The sequence below is a fragment of the Pelophylax lessonae genome (genome assembly GCF_965119305.1).
Source record: "Pelophylax lessonae genome assembly, chromosome: 9".
NCBI classification, from domain to species: Eukaryota; Metazoa; Chordata; class Amphibia; order Anura; family Ranidae; genus Pelophylax; species Pelophylax lessonae.
Genome location: NC_138776.1, coordinates 258,259,811 through 258,287,288, shown reverse-complemented (window position 1 = coordinate 258,287,288; position 27,478 = coordinate 258,259,811). Strand labels below are relative to the sequence as shown.

Below are 27,478 nucleotides of genomic sequence, written 5' to 3'. Positions count from 1 at the left end.
ACGCAGGGTCTCGGAAGTGGCTGCGTTTTCCTGTCAGGCGCCTTATCTGGTAGTGCTTCAGGACAAAGTGGTACTTCGCCCCTGTCAGTCGTTCCTTCCTAAGGTCGTGTCAGGGTTTCACTTGAATGAGGACATTGTGTTGCCTGCGTTATGTCGTAAGCCTAAGTACCCCAAGGAGGTTGCTTTGCATTCGTTAGACTTGTTAAGGCCATCTGGGTGTACTTGATGGTGACTGAGTCAATTCTGAAGTCAGATTCCTTGTTTGTTCTTACGGAGGGTCCTCGTAAAGGACAGGCTGCATCTGCTGTAACCATTTCCAGATGAATCAGGCAGACGGTGGTGCAGGCCTATTTCATTAAGGGTCAAGTTCCTCCTTTCCCTGTTAAGGCAAATTCTATGAGGGTGCTCAGTGCCTCCTGGGCATTCCATCATCAGGCGTCAGTGGTTCAGGTTTGCAAAGCGGCCACCTTGGCGTCTGTACACACATTCACTAAGTTTTACAAAGTGGATATTTTAGCATCTGCAGATGCTGCTTTTGGCCGCAAGGTTATGCAGGTCGCAGTGGCAGAGACTTCTGCCTCTTGAGGGTGTTTCTTTTCTGGTATGGGAGCTCCAGTTTTTCTGGGTTGAATGCCTTGGTTACTTGGTTGGCTATGTTTAGCCTGTTGGGAATTGTTCTTGCTGTGTTTGTTCCCACCCCTCATGCTGATGGGATGTCCCTAGTGTCCTACTCCTAGGAGGCACAGCATAACCCATTTGACTAATGAAGATATGCCGCTGTGTCCGTCAATGAACATCAGAGAAAAGGATTTTACAGTAAGACAAAAATCCAGTTTTTAGGAGACTGAAGACGGCAAAATTTTACAAATTTTCACCAGAGATATTAACCACCTCCAAAAGATTTACCCCCCTTCATGGCCAGGCCATTTATTGCGATACGGCACTGCATTACTTTAACCAGGCCTATTTCTGACAAGTTAAAATCAGTATTTAGAGTTACAGAGGAGGTCTAGGGCTAGAATTATTGCTCTCGCTCTAACGATCACAGCGATAATTCACGTGGGGTTTGCTTCTGCGCGCAAGCTCGGAGGGACGGGTTGCTTTCAAAATAATTTTTTTCTTATTTATTTTACATTTTAATTTTACACTGTCCCTTTAAATTTTTTTGATCACTTTTATTCCTTTTACAAGGAATGTAAACATCCCTTGTAATAGAAAAAAGCAGGACAGGTCCTCTTTAATGTGAGATCTGGGGTCAAAAAGATCTCACATCTACCGTTTAAAAGCAAAAAAAATAGGCCCTTTAAGGCCATTGGGTGGAAGCAACGTATGACGTCCCTCCGGTCCTCCTAAGGCCATAGAGTCGAGTGGGGTCATCTTGCCCTCACTCCACTTCCTGTTGGGACCCGGAAGGACTGGATCCTCTTCCCCGCTACCGAAAGCTCCGGTAAGCGGGAAAATGACCAGGGGGGGTGGCACCTCTCCCGTCGCCAGAAAAAGTGATCCCAATGCGAATCCGCCACTGGGACCAATTTTATGTGAAATAAGACCTCCGGCTGTGTAGAGAGATAGCAGGGTTAATGGCAGCTCTCTTGTATCCATGCTGTTGACTCCGATGCCTATGTACAGAGTTTATTCTATTTGGTTCTTTGTTGTTGTCATTGGAAATAAGACGCTAAATATATATATTTTTTTAGGAGACTGAAGATGGCAAACTTTTACAAATTTCCACCACAGATATTAATTACCTCCAGAAGATTTACCCCCCTTCATGACCAGCCCATTTTTTTGCGATATGGCACTGCGTTACTTTAACTGACAATTGCACAGTGGTGCAACCCTCTACCCAAATACCCAATCTATGTCCTCTTTTCCCACAAACAAAACTTTCTTTTGGTGGAATTTGATCACCTCTGCGCTATAAACAAAAACAAGCGACAATTTGGGAAAGCAAAAAACTATATTTTTTTTACTTAATGCTATAAAACATTCCCAATAAAAAATAAATAAAAAAAGTCAAATTTCTTCATCAATTTAGGCCAATATGTATTCTGCTACATTTTTGGTTAAAAAAAAAAATTCAAAAAGCGTATATTTGAGCAAAAGTTATCACGTCTACAAATGATGGGATAGAATTAGGGACTATTTTTCCTAATTATTTTTACTAGTAATGGCGGCATTTAGCGATTTTTAGCAGGACTGTGAGAATGTAGTTTAGAGGGTGGAGGAGAGCTGTCAGAGAATGTAGTGTAGATGGTGGGAGGAGAGCTGTCAGAGAATTTAGTGGGGATGGTGGAGGAGAGCTGTCGGAGAATGTAGTGAGGATGGTGGAGGAGAGCTGTCGGAGAATGTAGTGTGGATGGTGGAGGAGAGCTGTCGGAGAATGTAGTGTGGATGGTGGAGGAGAGCTGTCGGAGAATGTAGTGTGGATGGTGGGAGGAGAGCTGTCGGAGAATGTAGTGTGGATGGTGGAAGGAGAGCTGTCGGAGAATGTAGTGTGGATGGTGGAGGAGAGCTGTCGGAGAATGTAGTGTGGATGGTGGAAGAGAGCTGTCGGAGAATGTAGTGTGGATAGTGGAGGTGAGTTGTCGGACAATGTAGTGTGGATGGTGGAGGAGAGCTGTCGGAGAATGTAGTGTGGATGGTGGGAGGAGAGCATATACATATAGAGGGATATAAAAATGTGACTCTGATAATATTTTACCTTTAACACATTTCCTGTAACAGAAAACAGAACCCATTCCACTGTCACTTCTGTCACCGTTGTAAAACAAAATGGAGAATTCAGTCATAGAAGAGCCTAGGAGTGTCGGACACCTCACATCATCACCTCAGAGTTCCCGCTTCACTCTTCCTCTACTGCTGTTGGCTGAACTCCCTCCACACCAACCAATCACTGGGTGAGATCACAGTCACTAGGCAGATTCTACTCTCCACAGAGACTCCCCACAGTCGCAGAATAATATTATATTTCATTTATATAGCTCTGACATATACTGCAGGGCTGTACAGAGATCACTGGGGGGGGGGGGGGGGGGGAATTTACCAAAACTGGTGCACACAGAATCTCATGCAGCTGTGCACAATAACCAATCAGCTTCTAACTTCAGCTTGTTCAATGAAGCTTTGTCGATAAAACCTAGAAGCTGATTGGTTACTATGCACAGCAGATTATGTGTGGACCAGTTTTAGTAAATCTCCCCCAGCAAGCCACTCACATCAGTCTCTGTACAAGAGGAGCTTACACTCTAATGCCCCCCAAAAGTCACATTCTATTATTATTATGCACTGCATTGCCTGCCACTGAGAGGAATGAATGATGAGGCAGTGCCACAGCAGGCAAAATGCTTAACGCATAATTTGGACTGCAGTATTTATATATAGCACAAGGTGGCGAGCTCACAACAAAATCCATAAACAGGAACTTCCGGGTGAAAAGTAAGTCAGGAGGAAATAGAGAGGACAGGAAGTTCTGGTTGAGAGAGAAGTTCAAAGGAAATAGAGAGGAGACATTGCCAGAACTGGCAGTAAAGGAGGTAATAAGATATTATTTTATATTTACACCCAGTAACCCCCCGTCATGTCCGATCTCTTCCTCCATAGTCACCGTGATGTCTTGTATGGTTTATAGACCGGATACATCCTAAATATAGAACCATTTATCCAACTGTCCATCCAGAGCCTCTGGTTTATAGACCGGATACATCCTAAATATAGAACCATTTATCCAACTGTCCATCCAGAGCCTCTGGTTTATAGACCGGATACATCCTAAATATAGAACCATTTATCCAACTGTCCATCCAGAGCCTCTGGTTTATAGACCGGATACATCCTAAATATAGAACCATTTATCCAACTGTCCATCCAGAGCCTCTGGTTTATAGACCAGATACATCCTAAATATAGAACCATCTATCCAACTGTCCATCCAGAGCCTCTGGTTTATAGACCGGATACATCCTAAATATAGAACCATTTATCCAACTGTCCATCCAGAGCCTCTGGTTTATAGACCGGATACATCCTAAATATAGAACCATTTATCCAACTGTCCATCCAGAGCCTCTGGTTTATAGACCAGATACATCCTAAATATAGAGCCATTTATCCAACTGTCCATCCAGAGCCTCTGGTTTATAGACCGGATACATCCTATTTATAGAACCATTTATTCAACTCTCTACAGGGATCCGAGTCTTGTATGGATCACATGATCACATCCGTGAGGATGGAAGAGGATTCCAGTCAAATGACTGAGAGGATATTGGACCTCACCCTGGAGATCATCTACCTGCTGACCGGAGAGGTGAGGAGGATTCTGGGAGGTCACATGACATCACTCTTATCTCCGTTATTAAAACACAGACCTGACCTGAGAGGTGAGGAGGAATCTGGGAGGTCACATGACATTATTGTTGCTCTTTCAATACAGAGGTTTCCTCCAGTGAAGTCTGGTGACTGTTTAACCATCACGGTGCCTTCACCTCACTCCCTGGAACCCAAGAGAAACAATGAGAAGAAGATTCTTGAAGTCACCAACAAGATGATTGGGCTGCTGACAGGAGAGGTGAGCTGTGCCGGGAATTCTGGGACATTATCCAGTAACAGACAAGGGATGTGTCTGGATGGTGACTGTATCATTGTGTGTGTCAGGTTCCTATAAGGTGTCAGGATGTCACTGTCTATTTCTCCATGGAGGAGTGGGAGTATTTAGAAGGACACAAGGATCTCTACAAGGACGTCACATCACTGGGTAAGAGGAGACTTTATTGTAAAGGAGAGAGCAGTACGGAGGGTCCACCTAGATCCCCCATCATCTGATAAACACATAGAAACAATGTATTTAGTCAGTGTGTGTGTTTCCTACAGATGGATCCAGTAATGGGAACCCACCAGAGAGATGTCCCCGTCCTCTGTATTCCCGGGATTCCACACAGGAAGGTCACACCATCCCTCACCATCATCAGGTAGGTGGACTCGGTGTAAAGAACACAAAAGTAATTCTTAACTTTGTGAGATGACATTCTTCTTTGTAGCCTCTTGTTATAATGCTGGACAACTCCTTGGATGATTTTGTCTTGAACCTTGTTTCTGTTGAGCACAGAAGTGGTTTTGAACTTCGTGAGAGGACATTATTCTATGTATTCTCTTGTTTTAATGTTTAATTCTACATCTGATGTGCAGCACCTTCTCCCCCCATCTCCAATACCTCTTGAAGCATCCCCCATTAGTATTATTTTTTAAAATCTATATATGTCCCTTTTTCTGCGGGTCTTGGGTCCAGTCACGTGACATCATGGGCTCTCTTCCGCCTTTGTGCCTCCAAAGGGGGACGCCTGCTGAATGACATGCTGCTGACCTGGCCAGCATGCTGATGCTTCCTCAGGGGTTGATTCCCTGGCCCCCCCGGATTCACAGAAAATGGCCATGTGATCCTTTATAAAATAGGCAGGAGAGTAGACCTGAGTTTCTCTGCTGAAGGTCAGTAACACCTACAGATCTTGTTCCTCCCCCAGCCTGTGACTGTACAGTTAACGCCCAACCTAGGGAAATTTAAAAATTGCTTGTTTATGTCCAGGGGACATAGAAAAGAAGAACTACTTACCTAATCTTCTGCTACTCTGCATTGCTAGACAGGTCCCTGCAGTTTTTTCTCACCTGTCCTTCAGTGGTCTAAGGTCCTGACATTATCAAGACCAATGCAGGATCCATAGCCCTAGGGACTTTCCTCTGTCAAAGTTTGGGGGAGCCCCCCTTGCCAGGGGAGTGGAGGATCAGGTAGGTAAAAGTGCTCCATTTAACCCTTGCAGTGCAGGTGCAGCACTTTAGCGAAGAAGCAGCAGACTGATGAGTTCATCTCTCTTTCACACTGTTCCCTCCTCCGGTCAGCATGTACTTTCTTAGCATTGCAGCACAGCTGATTGGCTGCTTGTCCTGCTTCTCCCTTTTCCAGCCTGAGCTCTGCTGTACTAGTACTGCAAGAGTCTGATAAGGGGTCATTATCAGGTGCTTACATATAAAAAAATTAAATGTGTTTAATGAAGTATTAATGAACGCAGAGCTGAATTTGTGTCTTTTATATCTGCGTGATCTTGTCTAATAGATATTTTCTATTATTTTGGGGTTTAGGGTGAAGAACGTATTAACATAAAAGCGGAGGTTAAAAAGGAAGAAATAGAGACGTCTGTAAAGGAGGTTGGAACAATTATGAGAAGTGAACAGGAAGGAATGTTTATACTTATCGACATAAGTAAGTAACAGTATGGGTGGCCTGGGGGATGGTAAAAAAAAAGGTGGTCTGTTCTCTGGGTATATGCCCTGTATCTAGGAGGTTGGGCACAAGGCAAAATCATGGGCAGAGCTTCACCTAGGTTATATACCCCTGTTACACACTGACCAGTTTAGCTTTGGGGGTGATTTGTAACAGGATCATTATGTACCTAACAAATAAAGTGAAAGTACTGGGCTCCATGTAAAATGTTTATCTCCTTTCCTTACTTGAATGTCCTTTTCCCAACAAATGAGGAGATACTTTACGCCATATGAAAGGTCCATCTCCGTTCCTCGAAATAACATCATGATCCCAACAAATGAGATACTGTACACCATATGAAAGGTCCATCTCCATTCCTCAATATAACGTCACGTTCTCAACAAATGAGGAGGAGATCCTGTACAAATTATGAAAGGTCCATCTCCATTCCTCAATATAACGTCATGTTCCCAACAAATGAGGAGGAGATACTGTACACCATATGAAAGGTCCATCTCCATTCCTCAATATAATGTCATGTTCTCAACAAATGAGGAGGAGATCCTGTACAAATTATGAAAGGTCCATCTCCATTCCTCAATATAACGTCATGTTCCCAACAAATGAGGAGGAGATACTGTACACCATATGAAAGGTCCATCTCCATTCCTCAATATAACGTCACGTTCTCAACAAATGAGGAGGAGATCCTGTACAAATTATGAAAGGTCCATCTCCATTCCTCAATATAACGTCATGTCCCCCACAAATGAGGAGGAGATACTGTACACCATATGAAAGGTCCATCTCCATTCCTCAATATAACATCATGTTCCTAACAAATGATTTGGCATCTCTGGTTTGTTTTCATATTTTGATGTTACATTTGTACCCAGTTCCATGCCAGAATTCTGTGAAACTGTTGACTGTTAGACCACCGTGACTTTATTACTAACGTTTTAGAAGAGTGCTCACTTTGGAGTCCATATATGATCTGAAAATTCTTTATTATTTAAAATCCAGGCAAATGCAGGCAAAACAATATAGTAACAAATGACTGAAGCATTTCGGCTAAGGAAGACTAAAGCCTCGTACACACGCGTCGAAAAAATTGGCAGGGAATTTTCGTCCAACGTCCGATCTGCCGATTTTCGGCTTGTTAGTATGATGCTTCCGACAACCGACTCCGACTTTTCGGCCGAAAAAAATCTGGTGTGCAGGCTATAAAATTTTTGTCCGCCGTCAACACACGGCCGATTTTCGTGCAGTCAGTACAGATTTCGACAGGGAAAGATCTTATGAGCAAGTCTGGGCATGCTCAGAGAAGAAAGAACACAAAGAAAGCAACCCAACACATGACATCACTTCTGAAGCAGATTTTTGTTGGGCGAGAAAATTTGTGTGAAGTCTAGGCACATTCCAACCAACAAAACACCACTCTGGACAAAAGACGGACGATCGGTCGGCCGATAATCGTTGCGTGTGTACGCGGCTTTAGTCATAGCTATTTAATAAAGAATTCGCAGATCATATATGGACACATTTCTGATTGATTTTGGAGGGAGTACAGCTGTGAGATCCGGATTTCCACTGATGGGGGAGGTAGAGCTAAAACTCCAGTTATTTGTGATATACTAATATTTTATATGTGTATATATATATATATATATATAGAAATATATAAAAAAAAATATATATTTATATATATATATATATATATATATATATATATATATATATAAATATATATAAATATATTTTTTTTTTTTTTATATTTCTTTCCAACAGATGGATGTGAGGTCAGGAGTTCCTCGGAGAGACATCTTCTATTATCTGCTGATTGTAAGTCAGAAGATAATGTCATCACACAGGATCCTCCAGGAGGAAATCCAAATACACAAAATATCCATCACAGACCTTCCTGTCCGGAGACATCAATGGATCCCTCTGATCAGGGGGAATCTTCTCACCAATCACATACTATGACTGCAAATATCCATTTAGGATCTCACACTGCAGATAGATCAACAGATCCTTCTAATCCCAAGGAATCTTCCTTACCCCATGAAGGAGCTCACCGAGCTGACAATCTATTCTCATGTTCAGTGTGCGGAAAAAGTTTTGATCGAGAAGGAAAACTTATTCAGCACCAGAGAGTTCACACAGGTGAGCGTCCTTTCCCTTGTTCAGAGTGTGGGAAATGTTTTAAACATAAAAGCACTCTTCGTATACACCAGAGAAATCACACAGGTGAGCGTCCCTATACATGTACTGAGTGCGGGAAATCTTTCGTTTGCAAGGGATACCTTCAGAAACACCAGAGAATTCACACGGGTGAGCGTCCCTATTCATGTACTGAGTGCGGGAAATCTTTCATTTGCAATGGAGACCTTGGTAAACACCAGAGAACTCACACGGGTGAGCGTCCTCATCATTGTTTAGAGTGTGGGAAATCTTTCTCGCTGAAGGAAAACCTTACAAAGCACCAGCGGAATCACACGGTTGAGCGTCCCAATTCACGTTCAGGGTGGGGGAAATCTTTCCTCAAGAAAGATAATCTTGTTAAACACCAGAAAAGTCACACGGGTGAGCGGCCTTATTCATGTTCAGAGTGCAGGAAAACTTTTCATAAGAAAGATAATCTTGTTAAACACCTGAGAGTTCACACGGGTGAGCGGCCTTATTCATGTTCAGAGTGCGGGAAATCTTTCTCGATGAAAGGAAACCTTGTTACACATCAGAGAATTCACACGGCACAACGTACTCAATGCAATCAGAGTGCAGGAAATGATTAGACATCACAGGGAAAGCATCTTCCTACTCTTTTTTGACAAATGTACGATGGTTCTTACTGGTGGAACCTTTTTCTGTTTTCAATCTTTTTATTCAATTTTCAGAATTAAATTAAACCATTTTAAAATATAACACAAAGGAGTACAAAATGGCTCTGTTAACTTAAACTGTGAACAAGAAGTTATCAATGAGGGCGTGTTTTAAGGGTAAGGAGTTAAGACCAAAATCCATGGAAATCCACCAATGGGTATCAGGAACTGCGATGGAGTGGTCAACTATGAGGAGACTTGTATTGAGAAACATATTTGGTAATAACCCAAAAAGAGGCCAAACAACCCGTAGACCCTTCATCGGACCAACTTTGTACAGTCGGCGGAGGGTTCAAGCAGGACAACAACTTCCCACCTGACCACCAAGGCATGCTATAGACATAATAATGGAATTATACCGAACATAGTGACCATGGTGTCATCTAACACTAGACTTCTTTATCCTACCCTAAAAAATATTATATATTTGGAGGAGACCAAGTCTATCAGCAACATGTTCTTTAACCACTTCAGCCTTTACACCCCCCCCCCCCCCCCCAACCACTCAGGCGCGAGCACATAGTGGTGCCCCAAGTGCAAGCAGCTTTGTATAGGGGCAATTGATCCTGGTGTACACTCACCAGAATTAACGTCATTGGAGGTCTCGCCAAGTTGGAGTTTTCGGCAGAACACCGGCAGGGGACCCGAAAAGAGAAGGATCGGAGCTGCTCTGTGCAAAACCAATGCACAGAGCAGGTAAGTATGATAGGTTTGTTATTTTATTTTAAGCTTTAATATCACTTTAAAGGTCGTGGTTCCTCTTGTATCCATGCTGTTGACCTCGATGCCTATGTACAGAGTGTATTCTATTTTATTCTTTGTTGTTTTTATTTATAAATAAAGAATTATAAAAAAAAAGTCTATTTCTTCGGATTGAAGATTTAATGCACACAGTTTAAGTCTTTCTTGAATAGGCTGCAATTTCTCAAGGAGACACCAAGCTCATTCCACCTGGAAATAAGAAGCTAATATATTTTTTTTAGGAGACTGAAGATGGCAAAATTTTAAAAATTTTCACCACAGATATTAATTACCTCCAGAAGATTTACCCCCCCCCCCTTCATGACCAGGCCATTTTTTTGCAATACGGCTCTGCATTACTTTAAATTGCGCGGTGGTGCGACCCTCTACCCAAATAAAATTGATGTCCTTTTTTTCCTACAATCAGAATTTTATTTTGGTGGTATTTGATCACCTGTGCGATTTTTTTTTTTTTTTTTTGCACTATAGGTCCCTTTCACACATGGGAGTCCGTCGACGGCCTCCGTTTTTCTCAGCGGGGGATCGATCCGCCGATCCCCCGCTAAGCAGGCGGATGGCAGCTCTGTCTCTGCGCTGTGTGCGGAGAAAGAGCTTTTAGGTCCCCGCTATTCTCTATGGGGGAATCGGATGAGAATGGACAGCCTGTCTGTTCTCATCCGATCCGAAAGTCCGGGAAAATAGGGTTTCCATCCGTCCAGATTTTACAGATCAGATCGGATTTCAGACGACATGTCTCCGCTGACATCCGATGCCCCATAGAGATGCATGGGGCATCCGTTCAGATCCGCCTGAAAAACTGACAGGCGGATCTGAACGGTCCGCTAGTGTGAAAGGGGCCTTAAACAACAAAAAGAGCGACACTTTTGAAAAACAAAAACTATATATTTTTTCCTGCTATAAAAACCTCCAATTAAAAAAAATTTAATTTCTTCATTATTTTAGGCCCATATGTGTTTAGCAACATATTTATGGTTAAAAAAAATTCAAAAAGTGTATATTTGCGCAAAAGTTATAGCGTCTACAAACGAAGGGATAAGATTAGGGGCTATTTTTCTTAATTGTTTTACTAGTATGCGGAGATCAGCGATTTTTAGCGAGACTGCAAAGTTGCATGACAAGTCGTACTCCATGATTTCCGATGAGTACCGTTCATATCTGTGCGACTTCAAATCGCAACGACTTCAAAGTAGTCCCTGCACTACTTTGGTCCGACTTTGATGCGTTTTGAGCTCCATAGACCTCAAGATTACACAGGCATTGCTTGAATTGCAGGCAAAAATCGCACAACTTTTTGGTCGCACAAGTGTGAAAGGGGCCTTAGTGACACTTTTTGGGGACCAGTGACACCAATACAGTGATCAGTGCTAAAAAAAAAAGAATGCACTGTCACTGTATAAATGACACTGGCAGGGAAGAGGTTAACATCAGGAGCAATCAAAGGGTTAAGTATGTTCCCCGCAAGTGCTTTCTAACTGTGTGGGGGATGGACTGACTGGAGGAAGAGAGAGATCTTGTATTCCTGCTAATCAGCAACACAGAACGACGGTCTGCCTTGTGTACATAGGCAGACTGCCGTTCTGTCTCTCCTACGAATGATCGGCGGCCTTCGCGGGTACTGGACTTGCTGATTGGCTCCCGTTGTGTACAATCACAGCGGGAGCACAGCTCCGGGGCCGCGCACGCACGCCCCACAGCCTACAATGAGAATCTCAAACAGGTACGTGATTTTGCGCTTCAGGGCCATCCTGCCACAGTAAATGTACGTAGGGTGCTCCTTAAAGTGGTTGTAAACCCACTTTAAATACTTTTACCTATAGGTAAGCCTATATTAAGGCTTACCTATAGGTGCTATAAATATCTCCTAAACATGCACCGTTTAGAAGATATTTACAGTGCATGCAGCCGATGACGTCATCGGCACATGCGCTCTGAAGGAACGGCCACCCGTGCCGCTCCTACAGAGCCCTATGCCGTGAATGGAGGCTCCCGCGTGCAGGAGTGATGTAATCGCGCCAATCAGATGGCCGGAGGATGCGATCCAGGAAGCAGGACGGCCAATGAATGGGAGAGCTGTCAGAGAATGTAGTGTGGATGGTGGAGGGGAGCTGTCGGAGAATGTAGTGTGGATGGTGGAGGAGAGCTGTCGGAGAATGTAGTGTGGATGGTGGAGGAGCGCTGTCAGAGAATGTAGTGTGGATGGTGGAGGAGAGCTGTCGGAGAATGTAGTGTGGAAGGTGGAGGAGAGCTGTCGGAGAATGTAGTGTGGATGGTGGGGGAGAGCTGTCAGAGAATGTAGTGTGGATGGTGGGGGAAGAGCTGTCGGAGAATGTAGTGTGGATGGTGGGGGAGAGCTGTCGGAGAATGTAGTGTGGATGGTGGAGGAGAGCTGTCGGAGAATGTAGTGTGTATGGTGGAGGAGAGCTGTCGGAGAATGTAGTGTGGATGGTGGGGGAGAGCTGTAAGAGAATGTAGTGTAGATGGTGGAGGAGAGTTGTCGGAGAATGTAGTGTGGATGGTGGGAAGAGAGCTGTCGGAGAATGTAGTGTGGATGGTGGAGGAGAGCTGTCGGAGAATGTAGTGTGGATGGTGGGAAGAGAGCTGTCGGAGAATGTTGTGTGGATGGTGGAGGAGAGCTGTCGGAGAATGTAGTGTGGATGGTGGGGGAGAGCTGTTGGAGAATGTAGTGTGGATGGTGGGAGGAGAGCTGTCGGAGAATGTCGTGTGGATGGTGGGGGAGAGCAGTTGGAGAATGTAGTGTAGATGGTGGAGGAGAGCTGTCGGAGAATGTAGTGTGGATGATGGAGGAGAGCTGTCGGAGAATGTAGTGTGGATAGTGGAGGATAGCTGTCGGAGAATGTAGTGTAGATGGTGGAGTAGAGCTGTAAGAGAATGTAGTGTAGATGGTGGAGGAGAGCTGTCGGAGAATGTAGTGTGGATGGTGGGAGGAGAGCTGTCAGAGAATGTAGTGTGGACGGAGGAGAGCAGTCGGAGAATGTAGTGTGGATAGTGGAGGAGAGCTGTCGGAGAATGTAGTGTGGATGGTGGGAGGAGAGCTGTCGGAGAATGTAGTGTGGATGGTGGGAGGAGAGCTGTCGGAGAATGTAGTGTGGATGGTGGGAGGAGAGCTGTCGGAGAATGTAGTGTGGATGGTGGGAGGAGAGCTGTCAGAGAATGTAGTGTGGACGGAGGAGAGCAGTCGGAGAATGTAGTGTGGATAGTGGAGGAGAGCTGTCGGAGAATGTAGTGTGGATGGTGGGAGGAGAGCTGTCGGAGAATGTAGTGTGGATAGTGGAGGAGAGCTGTCGGAGAATGCAGTGTGGATGGTGGAGGAGAGCTGTAAGAGAATATAGTGTGGATTGTGGAGGAGAGCTGTCAGAGAATGCAGTGTGGATGGTGGAGGAGAGCTGCTGAAGACGTCTATGACGAAATGCGTACAGCGTAGTTGCGTCACTTCCTGATCCGGGACCTTCGTGGAATGCATTGCGTTCCGGAGCCACAACCACTCGAATGTGAATTGTAGTGTGGATGGTGGAGGAGAGCTGTTGGGGAATGTAGTGTGGATGGTGGAGGAGAGTTGTCGAAGAATGAGGAGAGCATATACATATAGAGGGATATAAAAATGTGACTCTGATAATATTTTACCTTTACCACATTTCCTGTGACAGAAAACAGAACCCATTCCACTGTCACTTCTGTCACCGATGTAAAACAAAATGGAGAATTCAGTCATAGAAGAGCCGAGGAGAGCCGGACACCTCACAGCCATCACCTCAGAGTTCCCACTTCACTCCCTCTCTTCTGCTATTCGCTGAACTCCTTCTACACCAACCAATCACAGGCTGGGATCACAGTCACTGGGCAGATTCTACTCTCCACAGAGACTCACCTCAGACCTAACCACAGTCACACAATATTATTATTATTATACAATTATATAGCTCTGACATATACTGTAGGGCTGTACAGAGAACACTGGGGGGGGGGGGGGGGATTTACTAAAACTGGTGCACACAGAATCTCGTGCAGCAGTGCACAATAACCAATCAGCTTCTAACTTCAGCTTGTTCAATGAATCTTTGTCGATAAAACCTAGAAGCTGATTGGTTACTATGCACAGCTGCAGCAGATTATGTGTGCACCAGTTTTAGTAAATCTCCCCCAGTGAGCCAATCACATCAGTCTCTGTACAAGAGGAACTTTCACTCTAATGTCAGAAGTCACATTCTATTATTATTATGCACTGCATGGCCTGCCACTGAGAGGAATGAATGATGGGGCAGTGCCACAGCAGGCAAAATGCTTAATGTAGACTGCAGTATTTATATAGAACACAAGGTGGCGATCTCACAACAAAATACACAAGTGATGTAAGAGTAGAAACAGGAACTTCCGGGTCAGAGGTGAATTGGGAGGAAGTAGAGAGGAGACATTGCTGGAACTGGCAGCAGAGGAGGTAATAAGATATTATTTTATATTTACACTCAGTAACCCCCCCTTCAAGTCCATCCTCTTCCTCCATAGTCACTGTGACGTCTTTTATCTCCATAAGATGAACACCTAAATATATATAAAGGATTATAATACATACACAGATATATCCTAAATATAGAGCCATTTATCCAACTGTCCATCCAGAGCCTCTGGTTTATAGACCGGATACATCCTAAATATAGAGCCATTTATCCAACTGTCCATCCAGAGCCTCTGGTTTATAGACCAGATACATTCTAAATATAGAACCATTTATCCAACTGTCCATTCAGAGCCTCTGGTTTATAGACCAGATAGATCCTAAATATAGAACCATTTATACAACTGTCCATCCATAGCCTCTGGTTTATAGACCGGATACATCCTAAATATAGAACCATTCATCCAACTGTCCATCCATAGCCTCTGGTTTATAGACCGGATACATCCTAAATATAGAACCATTCATCCAACTGTCCATCCATAGCCTCTGGTTTATAGACCGGATACATCCTAAATATAGAACCATTCATCCAACTGTCCATCCAGAGCCTCTGGTTTATAGACCAGATACATCCTAAATATAGAGCCATTTATACAACTGTCCATCCATAGCCTCTGGTTTATAGACCGGATACATCCTAAATATAGAACCATTTATCCAACTGTCCATCCAGAGCCTCTGGTTTATAGACCAGATAGATCCTAAATATAGAACCATTTATACAACTGTCCATCCATAGCCTCTGGTTTATAGACCGGATACATCCTAAATATAGAACCATTCATCCAACTGTCCATCCAGAGCCTCTGGTTTATAGACCAGATACATCCTAAATATAGAACCATTTATCCAACTGTCCATCCAGAGCCTCTGGTTTATAGACCGGATACATCCTAAATATAGAACCATTTATCCAACTGTCCATCCAAAGCCTCTGGTTTATAGACCGGATACATCCTAAATATAGAGCCATTTATCCAACAATTTACCTTTGAACCAAATAAGTCCCCTTTCACACGACCGGCCTGATCAGGACTGCTTGTCCGTTTTTCAGGCAGACCTGATCGGGCCATCTATTCATTCCGATGGGAAGGAAATGTCAGCGGAGATATTTCCGCTGACACCCATCTGCCATCCGATCTGACATCATCCGCTAAAAACAGACGGATAGCGATACTTTTGCCATCCATCCAGCAGGTCGGATCGGAAGAAAATGGACATGCTGTCGATTTTCATCTGATCTATCCATAGAGGAGAGCGGGAGGTCCGTCTCTGCACAGTGAGTGGAGACAGATCTGTCATCCGCCTAATCAGCGGGGATAAGTGGAGCGATCCCTGCTGTGCTAGCGGGTGTCCGCTGAGCAGATCCGCCCCTTGGGAAAGGGGCCTAATATATGAGTAGTGTACACTGTAAATTTGTTTAAAATGAATCTCTACTTGTCTATGAGTTATAATGACCAGCGAGTCCGCTATATTATCTCCCTGCAGAGATCAGAGTCTTGTATGGATCACATGATCACATCAATGAGGATGGAGGAGGACCCGAGTCACATGACTGAGAGGATATTAGATCTCACCCTGGAGATCATCTACCTGCTGACCGGAGAGGTGAGGAGGATTCTGGGAGGTCACATGACATCACTCTCATCTCTATTAATAAAACACAGACCTGACCAGAGAGGTGAGGAGGATTCTGGGAGGTCACATGACATCACTCTTATCTCTAATAATAAAACACAGACCTGACCGGAGAGGTGAGGAGGATTCTGGGAGGTCACATGACATCACTCTTATCTCTATTAATAAAACACAGACCTGACCAGAGAGGTGAGGAGGATTCTGGGAGGTCACATGACATCACTCTTATCTCTTTTAATAAACACAGACCTGACCGGAGAGGTGAGGAGGATTCTGGGAGGTCACATGACATCACTCTTATCTCTATTAATAAAACACAGAGCTGACCGGAGAGGTGAGGAGGATTCTGGGAGGTCACATGACATCACTCTTATCTCTATTAATAAAACACAGAGCTGACCGGAGAGGTGAGGAGGATTCTGGGAGGTCACATGACATCACTCTCATCTCTATTAATAAAACACAGACCTGACCAGAGAGGTGAGGAGGATTCTGGGAGGTCACATGACATCACTCTTATCTCCTTTAATAAACACAGACCTGACCGGAGAGGTGAGGAGGATTCTGGGAGGTCACATGACATCACTCTTATCTCTAATAATAAAACACAGACCTGACCGGAGAGGTGAGGAGGATTCTGGGAGGTCACATTACTTATTGTTGCTTTTTCATTGTAGAGTGTTCCTTCAGTGAAGTCTGGTGACCATTTTACAATCACAGTGCCTTCACGTCATTCCATGAAACCCAAGAGAAACAATGACAAGAAGATTCTAGAAGTCGCCAACAAGATCATTGAGCTTCTGACAGGAGAGGTGAGCGGGGAATTCTGGGATATTATCCAGTAAGAGACAAAACTTAGCATTTGAGAACTCACTCCTGTGATGGTGGAGGCCAATTGTAACAGCTGGGCCTCTCTTAGCAATGTCTTAGGAGTTTTTCAGTCAGGCATTCGTGAGCTAAATAAATGGCCTACAGTACACCTATATAAAGGACATTATTGAACTTTGGGCAAAGTCGTACACCTGGATTCACACGTAATTGGCAGGTGACCTGTTCTGGAATACACAGGATGGTAGACCTTTTTTTTGTGCTTCAGGTTTGCAACACCTACTAGTCCTTTCCCTCCCCTGGCCTGTGACTGGACAGTGAAAAAAGTAGAAGCGTACCAATGAGCTAATCTTCCTTTCCCTCTGCTCCTTCAGTGCTATGACTTGTGTCTTTTATTTATGCTTTATTATCAAAAGTATTGGGACACCTGCCTTTTACACGCACATGAACCTTAATGGCATCCCAGTCTTAGTCCGTAGGGTTCAATATTGAGTTGGCCCACCCTCTGCAGCTATACCAGCTTCAACGCTTCTGGGAAGGTTGTCCACAAGGTTTAGGAGTGTGTCTATGGGAATGTTTGACCATTCTTCCAGAAGCGAATTTGTGAGGTAAGGCACGTAGGTTGGATCCAGGTCCGGCCAATTAACTTTCTAGCACTGAAGAGGGTTTTGTGAAGAAATTTAACAGTGTATTTATCTACTTCCTCAGTGGGGAGTATTCCCGAGAGGCAAACCCTGGGATCCAACTAGACAGGCGCGCCCATGCGGTCGCGGAGAAACCGTATGACTTGTGCCCAGAATACGGGGACAGTGCAATATCAGGTGTCCAAACGTACCCGGGGACAATAAACATTTGGAACATGTGGGATCTCTAGAGGGGTTGAATCTGGCTATTCTGTCCAGGGAAAGATATGCCCTATGTAGTATGTACACCTGAGTCAGTCTGTCGGACAGTTTGGGTGAGACAAGCATGCAGGTTTCAAGGGCTTCACTCCAGTCATCATCGTCAAGGTCCCCTGCATCTGTTGTCCAGAGAGGGCGAATGCTATAGACCAGGGTCGTAACAGTCTTGGAGGTCAGCATTTCGTAGAGGAGAGATATGAGCTTGCGGGAGTCAGAGCCAGTCAACACGTCTAGGAGGTCTATCGTGGGCAGCTCCGGGTAGTGACCCTCAAACTGTGTATGGAGGGCATGTCGGAGTTGGTAATAGCGGTAGTACATGGTCGGAGGAAGGCCAAATTCGGTCCGCAGTTGGGAGAAGGGTTTAATCGCCCCTTCCCATAGGACATGAGAAAGATACAGAACCCCCTTGCCATCCACAACCCAAGGTCCGGTAGTTGAAGCAGCTCAGGTAAAAGGTGGTTATGCCACTGCCTGCAGTTTTAAGAGATGTTTTCTATTATTTTGGGGTTTAGGGTGAAGAAAGGATTCATATAAAAGAGGAGGTTAAAGAAGAAGAAATACAGATGTATGTTGGGGGTTATCAGCTGTCCACGGAGGAGGTCGGGATGATAATGAAAAGCGAACAGGATTACATTTCTCTACCTACCAACACAGGTAGGTAACAGACATTACAGAAGAAGCAGTTCCCAGCACAGAAGACCGAGCTCTGGGTCTCATATTAAGGACCAGGAATCGGGAGGACTGGTCCCCGATCACCTGATCTCTGTCATAGCAATCTGCAAAAATTTGCCTTGCTGCCAAAAGCTGAGTGTCCTGCAAATGGATGGGGAAGGGTTAAAAATGGTAAATTGCACATAAATGAAAGCAATTTAAAGTGACAGTAATCATATTGTACATCTAAGGCTGTCACAAGGCAAAGTCAGCCTTCCCCTGACAGACAATTAGCCTTACAATAAGAGTAACAGGGCATCACATTATATTACCAGGTACATCACTACTATTATCTACCCAGAAGCAACAAGCAACCATATGTACAGAGTATAGTGCAATAAATAGCTTTTTGCAGTGCAGAAATCATTCAAGTATTTATCTGGATAAATAAATAAAGGAGAGTACAGGAGAAAACAACAAAGCCACCAAAGTTTCCTTCTTTTGGGAACACTATCCCCTCAAGGATAACATTCCAATGCATCAGTAGTGTATTACATCTTTAACACTAAAAACATATTGACTTAACCACTTGAGCTCCAGGCCTTTACTTTTGTTTATAGGTAAAAATCTGTATTTTTTGCTAGAAAATTAGTTAGAACCCCCCAAACATTATATATAATATATATATATATATACACACACACACAATATAATAATAATAAATAAATTAAAGTGCTGGTGCTTTATCATTAAACTAGAGTGCAATGACATAGCACCAGCACTTTAATTTATTATTATCATTATATTGTAATGAATTGCTAAATGCACATTGAAGATTTGTTGTTCACATATATATATATATATATATATATATATTTGGCCACTAGAGCAGCGCTGATAGCTTTACCACTTTTCAATCAAGGTTCTATTTACCTATATCAGCAGCAGCCTATGATAGAGCACTGAGCTATTTTTAATTAGCAATATAGGAAGAGCAGCGCTGATACATATCTCACTATATATACACACAGTATCTCACAAAAGTGAGTACACCCCTCACATTTTTCTAAATATTTTATTCTATCTTTTCATGTGACAACACTGAAGAAATGACACTTTGCTAAGGTAGCGAGTGTACAGCTTGTATAACAGTGTAAATTTGCTGCCCCCTCAAAATAACTCAACACACAGCCATTAATGTCTAAGCCACTGGCAACAAAAGTGAGTACACCCCTAAGTGACAATGTCAAAATTATCCAAATATTTTGTGTAGCCACCATTATTTTCCAGCACTGCCTTAACCCTCTTGGGCATGGAGCTAACCAGAGCTTCACATTTTGCCACTGGATCCCTCTTCCATTCCTGCATGACGACATCAAAGAGCTGGTGGATGTTAGAGACCTTGCTCTCCTCCACCTTCCATTTGAGGATGCCCCACAGATGCTCAATAGGGTTTAGGTCTGGAGACATGCTTGGTCAGTCCATCACCTTTACCCTCAGCTTCTTTAGCAAGGCATTGGTCGTCTTGGAGGTGTATTTAGGGTCATTATCATGTTGGAATACTGTCCTGCGGCCCAGTCTCTGAAGGGAGGGGATCATGCTCTGCTTCAGTATGTCACAGTACATGTTGGCATTCATGGTTCCTTCAATGAACTGTAGCTCCCCAGTGCACTCATGTAGCCCCAGACCATGACACTCCCACCACCATGCTTGACTGTAGGCAAGACACACTTGTCTTTGTACTCCTCACCTGGTTGCCGCCACACACGCTTGACACCATCTGAACCAAATAAGTTTATCTTGGTCTCATCAGACCACAGGACATGGTTCCAGTAATCCATGTCCTTAGTCTGCTTGTCTTCAGCAAACTGTTTGTGGGATTTCTTGTGCATCATCTTTAGAAGAGGCTTCCTTCTGGGACCACATCCATGCAGACCAATTTGATGCAGTGTGCGGCATATGGTCTGAGCACTGACAGGCTGACCCCCCACCCCTTCAACCTCAGCAGCACTCATACGTCTATTTCCCAAAGACAACCTCTGGATATGACGCTGAGCATGTGCACTCAACTTCTTTGGTCGACCATGGTGAGGCCTGTTCTGAGTGGAACCTGTCCTGTTAAACCACTTTATGGTCTTGGCCACCATGCTGCAGCTCAGTTTCAGGGTCTTGGCAATCTTCTTATAGCCTAGGCAATCTTTAAGTAGAGCAACAATTCTTTTTTTCAGATCCTCAGAGTTCTTTGCCATGAGGTGCCATGTTGAACTTTCAGGGACCAGTATGAGTGTCATTTCTTCAGTGTTGTCACATGAAAAGATATAATAAAATATTTTACATAAATGTGAGGGGTGTACTCACTTTTGTGAGAGACTGGGTATATATATATATATATATATATATATATATATATATATATATATATATATAAAGATGGTACAATATAAAAGATGATGAAGTAGATACCGAACATGTCACGCTTTAAAGTTGAGCAACCACGACAAGAAACAAAGAAAAATTTTACTATCCATAAGCAATGCTTTAAAAGCCTTTACAGGTTACCAGTTGAGATCTACTGTGCATAGGTCTGGTGCTGGAATTACTGCCCATGATCTCACGTTTGCAGTTATACCATACATGTGGAATGATTGCTATTTGTGTGCGTTCGCCTTTGTGCAGGGGGGTGGGGGCACTTTTTATTTTTCATTTTGAAGGTTGGAAGGTTGATCGAGACTCCCGCAGAGGACAAGAGACGTCCCCTCTCACTGCTTGTGAAAGCTATCCAGTGGCTAGTTAGCCGTGGGGATTGCAAGTGCAGACATCACCCTGGTAAAACCACTTGAAGTCCAGTGAGGAACATATTCTATCAAACTAGCACAACCGTTTTCCTCTCTTAGTCACAAGCCTTTAACTAGGCTGTTTACCAAAACTTAATGTTACAAATAAAATGAAAAAAAAAAAAAAAACAGCAACTGCCGCATATGAGTAAAGTCCAGGAAGCTGTTGCAAGAGCAGAGGGTCCCCCCCTGCAAAGTCCAGTTTGGAGCAGCACAAAGTGACATGTGCATATTTTAAAGGTGGGTTGCCACCTACCTTAGGCAACAGTTCAGTTCAATCTTTGAATACAATCAACCACCAGCAATCAGTTTTGGAATTCTTGAAAACACAAGAGAGTCTCTTCACTGGTAATAGTCTGGATTGGGGACCTAGACCATCCTTCCATCAGGACTCCAATGTAGTCACAAACCACTTAACGCGTTTTAGCTAATGACGCCTTGTTGTTGTTCAGTCGTTTAGTCATGTCTGACTCTTCATGACCTCATGGACCATGGCGTGCCAGGCTTTTTTGTCCTCCACTGCCTACTGGAGCTTGCTTAACTTAATTTTAATTGTTTCCATGATTCTATCCATCCATCTTGTTTTCTTTCGTCCTCTTCTCCTCTTTCTTTCCATGTTTCCCAGCATCAGGGTCTTTTCCAATGAGTCCTCTCTTCCCATTAGGTGGCCAAAGTATTCTAGTTTTGGCTTCAGGATCTGTCCTTCAAGTAAATATCAGGATCTTTCCTTCCAGTAAATATCAGGATCTGTCCTTCCAGTGAATATTTATTGTTCATTTCCTTGATCTTTTTGCCGTCCAAGGGACTTTCAAGAGTCTTCTCCAACACCATAGTTCAAAAGCATCAATTTTTTGACGTTCAACCTTCCTGATGGTCCAACTTTCACAGCCATAGGTTACTACTGGGAATACCATAGCTTTGTCTATACGGCAATTTGTCGGTAGGGTGATGTTTCTTCTTTTTATAATGTTGTCTAGGTTTCTATTGCTTTCCTCCCAAGAAGCAAACGTCTCTTAATTTCTTGGCTACTGTCACCATCTGCCGTGATCTTGGAGCCTGGGAAGATCAAATCTATAATTATGGCCCCTTAGTCATAGCTATTTATTATTAAAGATATTGAACTACTGATATTTCTTCCCTTTTGTTTCCATTTCTTTCCAACAGATGGATGTGATGTCGGGAATTCTTCGGAGAGACATCTTCTATTATCTGCTGATTGTAACTCAGAAGATAATGTCATCACACAGGATCCTCCAGGAGGAAATCCAAATACACAAAATATCCATCACAGACCTTCCTGTCCGGAGACATCAATGGATCCCTCTGATCAGGGGGAATCTTCTCACCAATCACATACTATGATTGCAAATATCCATTTAGGATCTCACACTGCAGATAGGTCAACAGATCCATCAAATTCCAAGGAATCTTCCTTACCCTTTGAAGGAGTTCACCGATTTGAGAATCTATTCTTATGTTCGGAGTGCGGGAAATGTTTCACTCAGAAAGAAGCACTTATTGATCACCACAAAATTCATACAAATGAGGATTTTTTCACTTGTCCACAGTGTGGCAAATGTTTTAAACATAAACGCAACTTTCTTAAACATCAGAGAATTCACACAGGTGAACGCCCCCATCCATGTTCAGAGTGCGGGAAATCTTTTATTTTTAAAGGAGACCTTGTTAGACACCAGAGAATTCACACAGGTGAGCGTCCCTACTTATGTACAGACTGTGGGAAGTCTTTTATTTGTAGCGGAGACCTTGTTAAACACCAGAGAATTCACACGGGCGAGCGTCCTTACTTATGTACAGAGTGCGGGAAATCTTTTATTAGTAGCGGAGACCTTGTTAAACATAGGAAAATTCACAAAGGCAAGCATCCTGTTTCGTGTTCAGAGTATGGGAAATCTATCACTCTGAGAAGAAACCTTGTGAAACATCAGAAAAGTCACACGAGTGAAATTCCTAATTCATGTTCAGATCATGGGAAATCTTTCACTTTAATTGGAAACCCTGAGAAACCCCAGAGAATTCACGTAGGCGAGCGTCGTTACTTATGTTTAGAGTGTGGGAAATCTTTCACTAAAAAGGTAAGCTTTGTTGAACACCTGAGAATTCACACGGGTGAGCGTCCTTTTACATGTTCAGAGTGTGGGAAATCTTTCACTCTGAAAGGAAACCTTGTGAAACACCAGAGAATTCACACAGGAGAGCGTCCCTATTTGTGTTCGGAGTGTGGAAAATGTTTCACTCATCAAGGAGACCTTGTTAGACATAAGAGAATTCACACAGGTGTGCGTCCTTATTTGTGTACTGAGTGCGGGAAATCTTTCAATCAGAAAGGAGACCTTGTTACACATCAGAGAAGACACCTCACTCAACATCCTCAATGCATTCCGACTTGATTTGTTTTACAAATAAGAAAGTCTGATTAGACTTCAGAGGGAAAACACCTGTTGATTCTTTTGACAATGTATTATGGTTTTTACTGGTATCTCCATAGAACAATAGTAGAAATAATGTTTTTAGTTTAAAAAGAGGTGCACCTTGCAAAAGTGATATTAAATTTATAGGTGGAGTTTGATAGATCGGAGAATTAGTGTGGATGGTGGAGGAGAGCTGTCAGAGAATGTAGTGTGAATGGTGGGGGAGAGCTGTCGGAGAATGTAGTGTGGATGGTGGAGGAGAGCTGTCAGAGAATGTAGTGTGGATGGTGGAGGAGAGCTGTCAGAGAATGTAGTGTGGATGGTGCAGGAGAGCTGTCAGAGAATGTAGTGTGGATGGTGGGGGAAGAGCTGTCGGAGAATGTAGTGTGGATGGTGGAGGAGAGCTGTCAGAGAATGTAGTGTGGATGGTTGGGGAGAGCTGTCAGAGAATGTAGTGTGGATGGTGGAGGAGAGCTGTCAGAGAATGTAGTGTGGATGGTGGAGGAGAGCTGTCAGAGAATGTAGTGTGGATGGTGGGGGAAGAGCTGTCGGAGAATGTAGTGTGGATGGTGGAGGAGAGCTGTCAGAGAATGTAGTGTGGATGGTTGGGGAGAGCTGTCAGAGAATGTAGTGTGGATGGTGGAGGAGAGCTGTCAGAGAATGTAGTGTGGATGGTGGGGGAAGAGCTGTCGGAGAATGTAGTGTGGATGGTGGGAGGGGAGCTATCGGAGAATGTAGTGAGATGGTGGATGAGAGCTGTCGGAGAATGTAGTGTGGATGGTGGAGGAGAGCTGTCGGAGAATGTAGTGTGGATGGTGGGAGGAGAGCTGTCAGAGAATGTAGTGTGGATGGTGGGGGAAGAGCTGTCGGAGAATGTAGTGTGGATGGTGGGAGGGGAGCTATCGGAGAATGTAGTGAGATGGTGGAGGAGAGCTGTCAGAGAATGTATTGTGGATGGTGGAGGAGAGCTGTCAGAGAATGTAGTGTGGATGGTGGAGGAAAGCTGTCAGAGAATGTAGTGTGGATGGTGGAGGAGAGCTGTCAGAGAATGTAGTGTGGATGGTGGGGGAAGAGCTGTCGGAAGAATGTAGTGTGGATGGTCGGAGGAGTGCTGTCGGAGAATGTAGTGTGGATGGTGGGAGGAGAGCTGTCGGAGAATGTAGTGTGGATGGTGGGAGGAGAGCTATCGGAGAATGTAGTGTGGACGGTGGAGGAGAGCTGTCGGAGAATGTAGTGTGGACGGTGGAGGAGAGCTGTCGGATAATGTAGTGTGGACGGTGGAGGAGAGCTGTTGGAGAATGTTGTGTGGATGGTGGGAGGAGAGCTGTCAGAGAATGTAGTGTGGATGGTGGAGGAGAGCTGTCGGAGAATGTAGTGTGGGAGGAGAGCTGTCGGGGAATGTAGTGTGGATGGTGGGAGGAGAGCTGTCGGAGAATGTAGTGTGGATGGTGGAGGAGAGCTGTCGGAGAATGTAGTGTGGATGGTGGGAGGAGAGCTGTCGGAGAATGTAGTGTGGATGGTGGGAGGAGAGCTGTCGGAGAATGTAGTGTGGATGGTGGAGGAGAGCTGTCGGAGAATGTAGTGTGGATGGTAGAGGAGAGCTGTCGGAGAATGTAGTGTGGATGGTGGAGGAGAGCTGTCGGAGAATGTAGTGTGGATGGTGGAGGAGAGCTGTCTGAGAATGTAATGTGGATGGTGGAGGAGAGCTGTCGGAGAATGTAGTGTGGGAGGAGAGCTGTCGGAGAATGTAGTGTGGATGGTGAAGGAGAGCTGTCGGAGAATGTAGTGTGGATGGTGGAGGAGAGCTGTCGGAGAATGTAGTGTGGATGGTGGAGGAGAGCTGTCTGAGAATGTAATGTGGATGGTGGAGGAGAGCTGTCGGAGAATGTAGTGTGGGAGGAGAGCTGTCGGAGAATGTAGTGTGGATGGTGAAGGAGAGCTGTCGGAGAATGTAGTGTGGATGGTGGAGGAAGAGATCATAGTATTGATGGAGGAGGAGGGAACTGCTGTAAAATAATCAATAGCAACAAGGTGTGTTAAAGCTTCATATAAGTCTATATTTAAAAGCAAATGTTTATTATTTCTTTGTAATATCATATTGTTGGTGGAATTTATGTTGGTGGACAATAGGTTTCTCTTTGTTCACACTGTAATGATATCTGAAGGAGGTGTTAGTATGAACACATTGTAATATGGTGTAATATAGCATGTATAGACTGTTTATAATGATTTGGGTTTATTACCTTGTAAATGAGTCCTGTGTACATTGATAAACAATTTAGAACATTGTCAAAAAATTGAATATTTTTAAAATAATGTGTGTATTTTATTACAATTTTAAAATTATTATTCGTCAGAAAGAGGGTCTTTTCAAGCTGCCTAACTTCTTGCTGTTCAAGACAATTTCTTATTTTTTTTCCACACGTGTTCAAATCATCTTTTGGCTAGAAAATTACTCTGCATAGCAGCCACATCTATCCTGAACAAAGTTATAAAAGCAACACTTGTTTTTGTCCCCATTTTTCATAAACTGAACTCAAAGATCTAAGAAAACCGGGATTCATCCGTGAAGAGAACACCTCTCCAAAGTACCAGACGCCATCTAATGTGAGCATTCAAGTTAGTTATGGCGACAAACTGCAGTCAAGTGGAGGGCTCGATGAGGACGACGAGCATGCAGATGAGCTTCCCAGAGATGGTTTCTGACAGTTTGTGCAGAAATTCTTTGGTAATGCAAACCGATTGTTGCAGCAGCTGTCCGGGTGTCTGGTCTCAGAAGATCGTGGAGGTCCTGGGCTGGTGTGGTTACACGTGGTCTGCGGTTGTGAGGCCGGTTGAATGCACTGCCAAATTCTCTGAAACGCCTTTGGAGATGGCCTTATGGTAGAGAAATGAACATTCAATTCACGGGCAACAGCTCTGGTGGACATTCCTGCAGTCAGCATGCCAATTGCACGCTCCCTCAAAACTTGGGACATCTGTGGCATTGTGCTGTGTGATAAAACTGCACATTTTAGAGTGGCCTTTTATTGTGGCCAGCCTAAGGCACACCTGTGCAATATTCATGCTGTCCAATTAGCATCTTGATATGCCACACCTGTGAGGTGGATAGATTATAGAAAGGAGAAGTGCTGACTAACACAGATTTAGACAGATTTGTGAACAATATTTGAGAGAAATAGGCCTTTTGTTTACAAAGAAAAAGTCTTAGATCTTTGAGTTCAGCTCATGAAAAATGGGGGCAAAAATAAAAGTGTTGCCTTTTTGACAAATGTATAGAGATTACCAGGAGGGGATTGGTTTTCTTTCAGCAGCATTGGAGATACCCTTTGTTGGAGGTCGCAGTACTCACACTGTCCAGTAGGTGGTGATCTCTACTGAGTGGAAGACAGGAAGTGATGTCACATGCAGACAGGAAGTTCCAAGGTGTGAGGAAGAATGGAGTAGATATTGTTGGCAGCAGAGGAGGTAATAAAATATTATTTTACATTTACACCCAGTAATCCCCCCGTCATGTCCGTCCTCTTCCTCCATAGTCACTGTGATGTCTTTTATCTCCAGCAGATACTACATATACATATAGAGGGATATAAAAATGTGACTCTGATATTATTTTACCTTTACCACATTTCCTGTGACAGAAAACAGAACCCATTCCACCGTCACTTCTGTCACCGATGTAAAACAAAATGGAGAATTCAGTCATAGAAGAGCCGAGGAGAGTCGGACACCTCACATCATCACCTCAGAGTTCCCGCCTCACTCCTCCTCCACTGTCATTGGCTGCACTTCCTCCACACCAACCAATCACAGCGTAGA

General features: G+C 43.9%; 3 protein-coding genes across 3 annotated transcripts in view; all 3 read left to right on the top strand.

The window, feature by feature from the left end:
- Positions 1 to 27,478, top strand: part of LOC309564405 (uncharacterized protein) — a 338,567-nt gene that overhangs the window by 58,712 nt on the left and 252,377 nt on the right. The window contains 2 exon segments of the mRNA XM_082269033.1: positions 4,436 to 4,570; positions 16,690 to 16,824. Coding sequence (XP_082125159.1) covers positions 4,436 to 4,570; positions 16,690 to 16,824 — 270 coding nt within the window.
- LOC309562847 (uncharacterized protein) lies at positions 8,064 to 9,077 on the top strand. Its single transcript, XM_082267164.1, has one exon. It carries the CDS (start codon positions 8,194 to 8,196, stop codon positions 9,049 to 9,051), a length of 858 nt encoding a protein of 285 aa, XP_082123290.1. The 5' UTR covers positions 8,064 to 8,193; the 3' UTR covers positions 9,052 to 9,077.
- On the top strand, positions 18,306 to 23,638 carry LOC309563426 (uncharacterized protein; the record flags this gene model as incomplete). Its single annotated transcript, XM_082267821.1, has 2 exons — positions 18,306 to 18,396; positions 22,392 to 23,638. 2 exons carry the CDS (start codon positions 18,306 to 18,308, stop codon positions 23,636 to 23,638), a joined length of 1,338 nt encoding a protein of 445 aa, XP_082123947.1.

Excerpts from the sequence above, each read along its gene's own strand:
- LOC309562847 (XM_082267164.1), top strand. The coding sequence starts at position 8,194 with ATGGATCCCTCTGATCAGGGGGAATCTTCTCACCAATCACATACTATG.